General features: G+C 57.5%; 1 protein-coding gene across 1 annotated transcript; it reads right to left on the bottom strand.

Moving 5' to 3' along the window:
- Positions 1-771: 771 nt before the first annotated feature.
- GOT1 (glutamic-oxaloacetic transaminase 1) lies at positions 772-5,284 on the bottom strand. Its single transcript, XM_067300108.1, has 9 exons — positions 5,069-5,284; positions 4,414-4,595; positions 3,818-3,941; positions 3,468-3,580; positions 3,168-3,272; positions 2,390-2,540; positions 2,089-2,254; positions 1,826-1,968; positions 772-1,459 (listed from the first exon to the last, which is right to left on the bottom strand). The coding sequence occupies exons 1-9, from the start codon at positions 5,181-5,183 to the stop codon at positions 1,320-1,322; spliced, it is 1,239 nt and encodes a 412-aa protein (XP_067156209.1). The 5' UTR covers positions 5,184-5,284; the 3' UTR covers positions 772-1,319.
- Between the last annotated feature and the right edge of the window lie 5,983 nt (positions 5,285-11,267).

Here is an 11,267-nt window from a genome sequence, read left to right as displayed (position 1 = left end):
TAAATGACACGAGGAAAGGGACTGTTCCCCTTTCCTCATCTTGGCAGGAGGCTGCTGTATCAAGGTGGCAGTATCAGCTCCCAAACAGACCTGCAAACTCTGACTGCAGAAAGTAGAACCAGATGGTCCCAACTCTTTTTCAGTGCCAGAAACCAGGTTCAGTGGGTTCTGCCAGCAACAGTCCGAGAGAGAGTAGGAGAGAGACCTGCTGAGAAGGGAGAACAGGAAATATCTGCTTTTTAACAGATCAGCAGCAGGCCAGGAGGTCTGAGCCAGGGAGGAGATGGCCGGATGGCTGAGTAACGTGACCATCCAGAGAGCAAGCACATACAGACGGAAAGGGTAGGCTAGACAGCATAGGGTAGGGGCAGAAAGGGGAATACAAGACTGACATGGGAGGAATTGGTCAGCTTCTTCATGTAGAGTCACAGGAAGCTCTAAACTATGCTCTCCTGACAGAACTGTGCCCCATTAATAACAGTTGTGATTGTCAGAGACACAACACAGCAAGGGAGAAAGGGAAAGCCTTAAAACACAAATTGGGTAAGAGCCAGCAGACAAGCCAGGATGCCAGGGCTTTAACCTGAGCCTTAGAAGAGGCTACCACAGCCTGGAGCAGCAAGGAAGAGAAAGAGGAGTCGCCCTCAGTTCTGGGCCTCATAGTAGTAAGTGGTACAGCTCCACAGCACAGGCCCTTCCTCAGGCAGTAGCCTGCCAGCACCAGGCCACAAGGCAACACCAACATTGGGCAGACATCACAAAAGGCAGGGGTAGTGTTCAGAGATGGAGGTTTAATTTTCTGTCAGCAACACAAAGAAGCAGTTACCACAATTACAAATGTTTGCTCGCATAAGGCTCAGAACTGGGTGGGGGAAAGAAAGTCAGCACTGGCTTCACCCCCACCAAAATACTACCAAGTGACACCAGTCCACAGATCCGGTGAGAGCCCAACCATTTGGGCCATTATCCCATAAACACAGTGCACTGGTGCAAGACTCAGCCTGGACCAAACTGATCAGTTACATGGGCTTGATTTGGATGTGCTACAGATGCAGTTCTAAGCGCCCAAAGACCAGGCTGCTGTCAGTCAAACAAGAGCCAAGAAGGCTCGTGCTGCCCCCACCTCCTGGGGAAACTGGCTTGCCATATTGCAAGGGGTCTTTCAGAAAGGCCAAAAGATGATTATCCCTGATTGAGCTGCTGCTCCCACCTTTATTAAACCCCAGGAAGCGTGGGCAAGGCAAGCCATGAGCAGGGAAGGACATGGACTACACACTACAGCTTTGGTGACTTCATATAAATTTGGTTGTTCATGTGCTTCACTGGATCTTTGTGACGGCTTCATGGATGGACTTGGCCACATAGTCCAGGTTCTTGGTAGTCAGGCCACACATGTTGATGCGCCCACTGGCCATCAGGTAGATGTGTTTCTCTTTGATCATGTACTCCACCTGTTTAGCTGAGGAAACAATTGGACTTCAGGTCAGACTGGTGACCCCACAGCTCAGAAAAGCCCAAAGAACCAGTCAAGGCTGCTGGAATCTTTCACAACAAGGAGAAAACTTCCAGCGTTAGCCTCTGAAATGCAGTCTGATGCTTCGTCCCTGCCTACCCACAGTGGCAGTGATGAAGAGGACCAGGTAGAAGCTCAACAAGCCATAAGCTTAAAACATTTTCCAGCTAACTGTGGTAGGAATACCAGGACCCCAGTGAGGTCCCCCAGAGATACCAGCCTTGACTTCAGCCCATTTCTCTCCCAGCACAACCTTCCTCACCCAATTCTCCCTTCTTCTCCCAAGGCAGCGCCAGACAACTTGGTACTTACGGTTAAGCCCTGTGAAGCTAAACATGCCGATCTGCTCTGTGATGTGGTTCCAGGTGCCTGGGGTCCCAAGGGACTCCAGGCGAGACCGGAGCTCTGAACGCATCAGCAAGACCCGATCTGCCATAGTCTTCACATTGTCCTTCCTGCAGCAGGCAGGAAGCCATGAGTGAGGATAACCTGTCTGCATTGGAGCTCTCTAGCTAAGGCTGACGCTCAGAGACAGCTTCCCCTTCCCCTCTCCCACTGGCCCTGGCAACGCTTACCACTCAGCAAAGAGCTGTGGGGAAGCAAGTGTAGTTGCCACAATGCGCGCTCCTTGGGAGGGAGGGTTGGACCAAGTGGTGCGCACGATCTTCTCCATCTGGGAAAGCACACGCTGCACATTGTCTGCGTCCTTCCCCACCACAGTCAGATTCCCCACACGCTCATCTGTGGACAAATCAAGACACATGAGCCATTGGCCCCACACATCACTGCAAAGCAGAGCGCTCCCTTCCCCCCAGCATGCCAGCCCCATCTGTCTGGGTATGACGCTGCCCGGCCAGCTTGCTGACGGACACTCACTGTAGAGCCCAAAGTTCTTGGAAAACGACTGTGCACAGAAGAGCTCAAAGCCCTCGGAGACAAAGTATCGCACAGCCCAGGCATCCTTGTCCAGGCTGCCAGAGGCAAAACCTTGATATGCCGAGTCGAAGAATGGAAACAGGAACCGGCGCTGCAAGGAGGAACAGTGTTAGAGGGAAACCCTTCCCCACAACCTTCTCTTTACCCCCTCCACCATCCCCACAGGAGGGGGGGGGGGGGGAAAAACATTGAGCTTCTAGGTGAATTGCAGGGCCTGTGGCCCAGCAAGACCAGACTGGGACATTTTTCTTCTACTAGGGCAAAGGAATAGAAAGACTAATGTGGTCAAAAAAAGGTCAAATACATGAGAAACCATTGCGGTAGCTGCCTCCTCCCCATTCTAGAGAAGCACAAAGGGGGCACAACAGAGATATACTATTTCACATCCTACTATCCAGCACGTGTGAAAAGCAGGTGCCCCAGAGAGTCTTTCTAGCATGAGAAACCTCACTGCAGCCCATGCCTCACAGTTTGAAAGCAAGAACTTGGAAGCCTGATCAGAACTGGGATGCCTCTGTCCTCTGAGCACTCTGTCCTTGCAACACAGACACCCAGCATGCTGTCCGCTTCTCCCTTCAACACCTGCCCAGCGTGACTCTTTCAGCTCCTACCACATCTCATGCCATTTCCTAGAACCCATTCTGGATGCAAGCGCTCCAGCTGGCTCAAGAACTACCTGTCCCCTCGGCACTGCATCTGCCCCAGAAGCAGCCCATACCTTCATAACAGCAGCAATCTGCTTCCACTCGTCTGGAGTAGGGTCAGTGCCTGTTGGGTTGTGTGCACAGGCATGGAGGATGAAGATGGAGAATTCTGGGGCTTTCTGAGAAGAGAGCAGGTCTTGGTCATACGGACTGACATTTCTTAGCACCCAGAGCAGAGGTAGAGGCTTCCATCTGCTGTGGGCACCAGCAGTCTCTTTAGCAGAGATCCAGTTTCAGGCACATCATGCAAGAGCGCAGCCAGCTGCTGATAGCACAGGACCTGTCTCAGTCCATCCCAAGACAGTTTTACTCACCTCCATGTCATCCAGCAGACCATGGAGATCCAGTCCCCTCTTGGCAGCATCCCAGTAATGGTAAGTTCTAATATCTTTAAAGCCAGCATCCACAAACACAGAGTTGTGGTTCTCTGAGAAAAGAAATGACAGTTCAGAAAAGCAGCCTCCAGCAAGCCACTTTCTCCAGTCTCAATACCTCCCTGAATGTCACCAACAGATGTGACAGAGTCATTTCCTTCATCCACATGAGAAAGGCCCCCTTCCACTGCCTAGGCACCTGCACTGTGAGGAACTCAGCTGTCCATGCTTCGGCCACTGACCTACAGGGCTTTCTGCAAGGAGTAGGCAGTACTGATGACAGCACTCACCCCAGGACGGAGAGGAGATGTAGACAGGGGTTGCCGTGTTGTTGTTTCCATTGTACCATCGTCTCAGAAACTCTGCTCCAATACGCAGAGCACCTGTCCCACCCAAGGACTGTACACTTCCGATCTGAAACAGAGAGCATCTCATCTCAGCAGTCTTCAATCTTCTTCAACCTCAGATCCACCCTGACACCTTCCAAAATTAGAAATAGACTCCAGTTGTTTATTACTTTTCAACACAAAGCTGATGCCCAGCTAGTACCAGAGTTGCTTATCACTGGGAAGGTGCTCTATTCTTGGACTTTGGTTTCCTGCAGGGCAACCACTAAAAGCAGAGGAAAGCAAACTCCAGCCACAGCTCAAGTTCCGCCTTTTCAAAAACCTTGTGATTACTTGCACAAACAACTTTGTATATATGGATTCAAGAAGTAAGCTATAACCAGCAAAACACCTTGTCAGAGAAAAATCTGTAAATCCTGCCCAAATGCCCTTACCTCACACACACACTCTTCTCCCTTGTCTGCTACAGAGATACCCCATGGACCCAGACAGCTGTTCCACAGAGAAGAGCCCCCCCTGCCTCCCTGCGTGCCACATACCCGGTTCTCCTTGATGGCAGGGCTGTCATCACCCAGCGCAATCCGGGAGGCATTGGCCCTGAACTCGGGCAGGCCGAGGATGGGCAAGTACTCGTGGTTCAAGCTGGCGTCGTTGGCAATCATCTGCTCCACTTTCCTCACTACCGGGAGGACCCATGGCTGCCCCTCGTCCGTGCGGTAGGCTGCAAGGAAAGGGAGAGCCGTGTCCCTCGTGTCCCCAGCGCCCGTGGCCTTGCTGACCTTTCGGAGGGATGCTCCGGCTGCCTCCAGGGACAAACGCACGAGGAGGAAAGCAGCCCGAGGCACGCGGAGAGCCCCGGCTGGCACAAACCAGCCGCCGCGATGACCTTGGCTCCCCCGGCAGCTCCCGGAGGCGGCCAGCTGCACATAGCAGGTGAGACGCCGCGCCTCACGCGTCAGCCCGCCGCGCCGGCGGCCATCAGAGCGGCGCCGGTGACCTTTCGGCCACGAGGACACGCAGCACCCGCCGGCGGGGCGGGCGGACGGCGCCCCCCGGCCCCGCGGCGCCCCCCGGGGCGCAGGCAGGACCCGCAGCCGGCGGCCCCCGGCAGGCCCGACCGCGCGGCACCCGCCGCCCCCTCGCCCGGAGGGGCCGCGGGGGGCTCCGACGGGCCCGGGGGGGCGGCGGACTCACCGCCCACGCCCAGGTTGACCTTCCGCGCGTCCCCGTCCTCCCGGAAGTCCGCCGTGAGCTTGAAGACGGCGACGGGCGGGGCGCGCGGGACGGCGGCGAAGATGGAGGCGGCCATGGCGGCGGGCGGCGCGGTCCGTTGCGGGGCGATCGGCGCGCGCCCCCCGCGCAGCCTAGAGGAGACGCTCACCTTCACCGGCGGGGCGGGGCGGGGCCGCCCGCCGCCAATCGGCGAGCCGCCGGCAGCCCCGCCCTCCCCCGCCGCCGTCAATCAGCGGCGGGCCGTGCCGGCCGTCGGGGCGGGCGCCAATGGCCGCGCGGGCGGAGCGCGGGGAGCCAATCGCGGCGGCGCCGGCGGCGGGCGCGGCGCGGCGCGGCGCCCGCTGACGCCGCCGGGGCCGTGACGCGAGAGGGGCCGTGACGCCGGCGCCGCCATCGCGGCCGCCCTCTGCGCCGGGGAGCCGAGGTGTGGCGGCGGTGCGGGGCCGGGGCGGACCCTGGGGACCCTCGGTGTCGCGGCAGCGGGAGGCCCCGTGGGCGCTGCCTCGCCCCCGCACCCGGGGGCGCCCCGCCGAGCCGGGCCCTGGCCGCCAGCCCGCGCCGCTCCCCGCGGCTCGCTCCTGCCTGTGCTGGGGGGGACGGCAGAGGGCAGAGCTGGCCTGCGGATCGCGCCGCGGCGGCCGGCGGGACTGCACCGTACAGGCCTGCCGTTTAGCAGGGAAAAAGAAAAAAGAAACAAAACAAAACAAAAAAACCCCCCAGGCTTATGCATTTTTCTGCTGAGCGCCAGGCGGCTGCAGGGCGCTCGGGCGGCAGCCCGCGGAGAGCAGAGCAGACAGCAGGGCCGGGCCGGGTCCGGCGCAGAAATACCTCGCTGATGAGGACTGACTCGTGGCCACTGGCACGGCCGAGAGGGGACGGGCTGCAGGTGTCCCGGGGGCCCGGGCAGCGGCAGCAGGCGGCCCTGACACAAGCAGAGACTGCAGGAGCCTCCAGACCCGGCAGGGAGAGCGCCCGCCCTCCGGCATCGCCCTCGCACCCCTCGCTCGAGCCTCCTCGCCCTGCCAGCGAGGCCTTGCGTAGCGAGCTGCAGCTGGGGATCGCGCACTCATTTCATCCCCTCCTGCCTCGCTGCCTTCCCTGCAGCTTCTGTAGGAGAAATGGGATGGGGAAAACCATGGGAGAGGGGTTTTGCTGGAGGCTGGTACGTTACGTGCCCCGTTAGTAACTTGCTGCCTTTCTCAAATGGCTTTTGAAGTTTGTGGGAATCTGTCTGAAAACCTGCAGCACCTGGGAAAGTCTTCAAGGGAAACAGGAAGGACGTTGTGAATAACAGACCCATCAGCATGATCCAGAAGATGTGTACCACCCCTTGTGACATAAAACACAGGAATACAGGATTGGGAAGGACTTTCTGTTCCCAAACGTTTTTGCAGACAGCCTGTGTCATAGACTCCTGTTGTTAACCCAGCCAAAATCCCTCTTAAAACCAGTTTGGCTTTTATGCCGAAGGTGGCTCCTGAATCTCGTTGCCCTTGGAGAAAGACAGTGCTGTGCCACAAGCCTGGGGGGGCAGAGCCTTCATCTCTCATGGCTCTGGGCAGCACCTGGAAGAACTGCCCAGTGCACTTTATATTTAGCACAACAGTGAGGAAGAGGCGAAGACAGCCCAGCAGCATGCTCAAGTTTCTGCCTTAGGAGAAAACAGAGCAATGGGAAAGACAGAGGAGCAAGACATTAGGCCTAGTCCCTGATCATCATGTTTTTTTTAACCCAACCCTAACTCAGACAAAACCTCTATCAAACCTTGAGAAAAGACAGTTGAAACCTAGAAGGGGCTTTAGTCCTGCTGTCTGGAATAGCTATGAGCTCCAGCAAACACCTGACATTGTCAAAAGCTGTCCTCATTACCTAATCTTACCCTCATCTCTAACCCTAACCCGATAAAGAGTACTTGGGTTTCTTGAGGTCTGTGGGTGCTGCTAAGCCAGACACAGCGCAGCGATGAGCAGGGAAGCAGATGAAGATGACCAAGGGGTCAGGGGTAGATGGAGGTAGCTCCTCGCAGGGTGAGCCGTAGTTTCTGCTCATGGGGAGTACAGCACTGCATGGCAACTGGGATGTTGAGAAGGGAAAAGCTTCCCAAGACTGCTCAGAGCAGCCTATTTCTGGAGCAGACGGAAGTGCAGGGGAGTCCCCAGACTGGCAGGCTCTCACTGCACTTACTGGTTTCTAATCCTACCGCTCTCCAAAGAGCGCTGGGATATCTGGGGACATGGCCAAGCCCTTTCCCAGTGCAGAGCAGGGAAGTCACGAAAGGGATGTGGCGCTGCCTGCCAAGCTGGCGTTGCCAAGCAGCTGTGGCAGACCCATGGGAATGCCGGAGTGGACTGAAGAGCGCCAGTTGCATGAAAAAGTGCGATTTCCCAAACTGGGTTTCCCCAAACTGGCACCCTCCTTGATCCACTTCCCTGGAGGCTCGTGGGCAGTGTGAGCTCAGCAGGGCCAGTACAGCAGAGACCATCTGCTCTGTTGCAAGGCCAGGATCGAAGCTGGAGCTGATGTGGCAGAAGCAACCTGCCGGGGCGTCTCAGTGTCCCCAGCCCCGGCTGGCTCCACGTGCCCTTGGCTGCGCAGTGCAGAGCCGGCTCTGGGAACAGATGCAGGATCGAGACAGACAGGCAGAAAGCAGGAGGCTGCTGGGCCCCCACGTGGGGTGGCTGTGCCTTAGCAAGATCCCTCTGGCCCTGAGCTTTCATCTCCTCAGCCTACACAAAGGGTGCCACCAAAATGTATGTAAAACCGGGAGAAACATGGGAGCTGGCCCTGAGGCACCCTTGCCTTCATCTCCCGCCTCAGACTGACAGCCAGAAATGACCTGCCACTCAACGCGAAGGCTTGCGCACCTTACCCAGAGCGAAACGGCCCCCCGGGTGTGCACCGCCGTGCCGCACACAGCACGGCCCCCCACACGCAGCCCTTCTGGGCAGCTAGCGACCCGGGGGGCGGCGTGGTGGCCAGCCCTGGTGCTCCCCACAGAGCTCAGAGCCACCCCGGGGGCCCCAGGTCCCCTCTCCACACGCTCCAGCCACCCGGGGTCTCTGCAAAAGCCCTTTCTGGGACAGTATCAGGTGTGGTGGTGCAGGCGAGCGCCGCTCACTCCTTCTCTGTGCTTCCCCTTGCAAGGTCCACCCTGGCGCTGCTCCCATCTCTGGCCCATCCTCTTCCTCGCGCTGCGCCCCCCCCCCACCATCCCAGGACCACAGCAAGGACGTACGGTCCCTGCCCTGAGGAGCTGCCAGCCTCAGCGGGCGCTGGCGGGTGCAGACGATGCACCGCACCAGTGGGGAGAGGAGCGATGGCCATTCCCGCTGGGTGATGTGCACGGGGGTTATTTTCCCAGCGTTCCTCCGAATACAGATGTTTTCTCAGCGCAGGATCCAGACAGAGGAGGGTAAAATGTTTTCATTCCAAGCTCCCGGGGTCAGGTCATGGTTTGTCTAAATGGCTTTTGTTGCTGTAATTATCAGATTAGCTGATCTCTGGCAGCATGTTTAGGGGCAGCTACATTAACTCTGGATCCCGACCCCCCCGCCCCGGCCCCTGCCACTGCCCCAGCCAGCTGGGGAAACGGGTTTGCAAAGGAAGACAGGGAATCGGGGGCTGAGCAAAACCACGCGGAAGATTCGCACTTGCTCTTGGGCCCCTGACCTGGGGACCCAGCAGGGCCCTGACCCGGGAGCAGCCCGCACATTTGGGGAGGTGGCAGCGGGCGTTGCCAAGCCTGGATGGAGACTCTCCTCCCACTCCAGCCTGCTGCGGGAAGCGGCCGAGGCCAGCGGCGCGCGGAGGACACCCTCGGCGACGCCTGCAGCTGCTGACGGGTTGAGCCCTGCGGAGCGGGGCCCTGACCCGGACCCTGTCGCGGCTCCTTGGAAGAAACCCCGGCCGCCGCGGCTCCCCGTCTTGCAGGGACACCGGTCTCGCGACAAGCAGTGGCGACCTGGGGTGAGCCCGGCTCTGGGGGCCCGCGGCTGGGAGCGGAGCGCTGGGGCCGCCCCCAGCAGCCCGGGGAGGCGAGGGAAAAGGAGCGTGAGATACCAGGCGAGACGGAGAGCGTGACGGGGAGATGAGAGAGCAGGCTGAGGGGCAGATAAAGAGGGATCAGGAGTTTCCGGCCCTGGGCGGCCCCTCTCCGGGTCCGTCTGTCAGCGCCTCCGCGTGCTGATGGCACCCAGCCCTCCTGGCAGACGGGGCGGCCGGCCCCGCTGAGGGGCACCGTTCGGGCTCGAGAGGGGCCCCCAGCACTGCCCCCGCACCGCTCTGCGGGACCGCGCTCGTGCTGAAACGCAGGTGAACCCTCAGATGCTCGACAGCACTGCACCTGCGGAGCCACCTGCCCCCCAAGCGGGGCAAACTCATGCACACGCATCTCCCCCCTTCCCCAGCTGTAGGTGGGAGCAACAGGGGTTTCCCTTTATCAAGAGAGAAACTAAAGATATTAAACAAATCCAAATCAGAAAAGACCTTTTGAAGTTTCTCCGTAAAATAAAATCTTTAAAATGCAGTTTTGCTGCATTTCAGTTTCTGGAGTGCTGTAATGCCAGAAGGTAATGCTTCACTACCTGAACAGTTCTTCTGGGATAGACCGTCTATATGTTCTGCATCAAAAAACGTTTCAGCCTCCTTAAACGCTTCAGAAAATTTTAAAAGCAACATTTTGCCTAAGACAACATGTTCCTGCAGGAAGTTTTGGCTTCAGCAAAACATAATTTTCTGATGAAAAAAAAAATTGTAGTGGAAACCCTACTCCTGGCATTTTTCCTAATTCTCACCATGAAAGAGCTTGGTTAGCTCCAAAGCCACCTTCTCCGCTTCCAGCTGAAAGCCCAAGAGTGACATAAAGCAGTGAGGACAAGGCCTGTGCGTTCCTGAGAATAACAGGCATATCCTCCGACTCACCACCGCTCAGACCTATAGCAGCGCTCACGTCAGAAATGTGCCTGAGTCCTGCCGGGAAATAGTATTTCTGGAGTGTCCTTTAGCCACTTGACAAAACCCACTGGATTTATCCTGAATGTGGGATTTGGCATTATACCTCCTAATGGTATTGCAAGATGGCACAGATTCAACCATCATTTCTGAGACAAAAATGTTTTCAAGTTGCCTAAAAATCCTCTTGGCCACATGTCACTGGCCCTTCCTCAGGGACACTCTGGGCCAGGGGTAGCTCCCTAGGCTGTCCTCCCTATCCTGCCTTCCCTGTGCTGTGCTGCTCTCCGCCTGGTTTCTCAGGGTTGCTGCTGTGATTTATTCTCACGTGGACACTCCGGAGTGCCTCCAAGTCCCAGCTCAGAATACGGATCTGTTGGGACCTACATAGTCATGCTCATCGTCTCGGTGTCCACTTGTCCTAAGGATGTCCCCAGAGCAGCGCAGCTCCCTGCCCGGAGGGGACCGGGCATGGTCTGATCCATGGGCTTGCCGAAGGATGAGCCAGTGGGGCTCAGAAAGCCTGTTTTGGAGACCTGCTTTCTTCTAATTTTCCCTTCTGCATCAGCACCTTCTGGCAGATCTTTGTAGGCCATACTAAGAGGCTGTGACCACTGAATCAGATGCCCTGGCACTGCAGCCTGCTACCCTTGTGCATTAAAGAAGGTGGTTTCCTAATGGTGCCAATGGCCTCTTCAGAGGACCAAGTAGAGACAAAGACTGCGCTGTAAATCCCAGAGCATCCCCAGCCTGCAGGAGAGGAGAGGGACTGCTACAGCAAAGCATGGCCTTTTGCACAGCCGAGGAAGCCCCTCAACACAGTGAGACAGCTGCCACCCTCCAGGGCTTGGGGTGCCCTAGGGACAACAAAGGGGACAGGCAGAACTGAAGAAAACACAATATTGTGCTGCCGGGCCTGTGAAAGGTCGGTGCCAGGGATGTTGGCACGGAGCTGGAAGCCTCCTGCACCCTCATTTGGGCAGAAGATGGAGAAAAGGCTGAGTGTGTGCTCCCAGGCGTGTTACTGTGGGCTGTAGGCAACAAAAGCACCTCAGAGGCTGCCACATGGACATCAGAAATGCAACAAGACTAAAGGCCCTCAAATTTAGGTGGTGCCAAAGGAAGAGCTGCAGGAAAGAGTAGGAGCAAACAGTTCAGCGTTAAGGAGGAGGACGGAGCCCTGCAGGCCTTGCAGGGAAGGACCTCAGCA

Source organism: Apteryx mantelli, chromosome 7 (genome assembly GCF_036417845.1).
Source record: "Apteryx mantelli isolate bAptMan1 chromosome 7, bAptMan1.hap1, whole genome shotgun sequence".
Taxonomy (NCBI): domain Eukaryota; kingdom Metazoa; phylum Chordata; class Aves; order Apterygiformes; family Apterygidae; genus Apteryx; species Apteryx mantelli.
The sequence above is the reverse complement of the archived record's forward strand: the minus strand, read 5'-3'. Positions and strand labels throughout refer to the sequence as shown.

Coding starts and splice junctions, on each gene's coding strand:
- GOT1 (XM_067300108.1), bottom strand. CDS start 5,183: ATGGCCGCCTCCATCTTCGCCGCCGTCCCGCGCGCCCCGCCCGTCGCC. Junction 3,942..4,413: donor CTGCCATCAAGGAGAACCGG/GTATGTGGCACG, acceptor TCTCTGTTTCAG/ATCGGAAGTGTACAGTCCTT. Junction 2,541..3,167: donor AGATTGCTGCTGTTATGAAG/GTATGGGCTGCT, acceptor TCCTCCTTGCAG/CGCCGGTTCCTGTTTCCATT.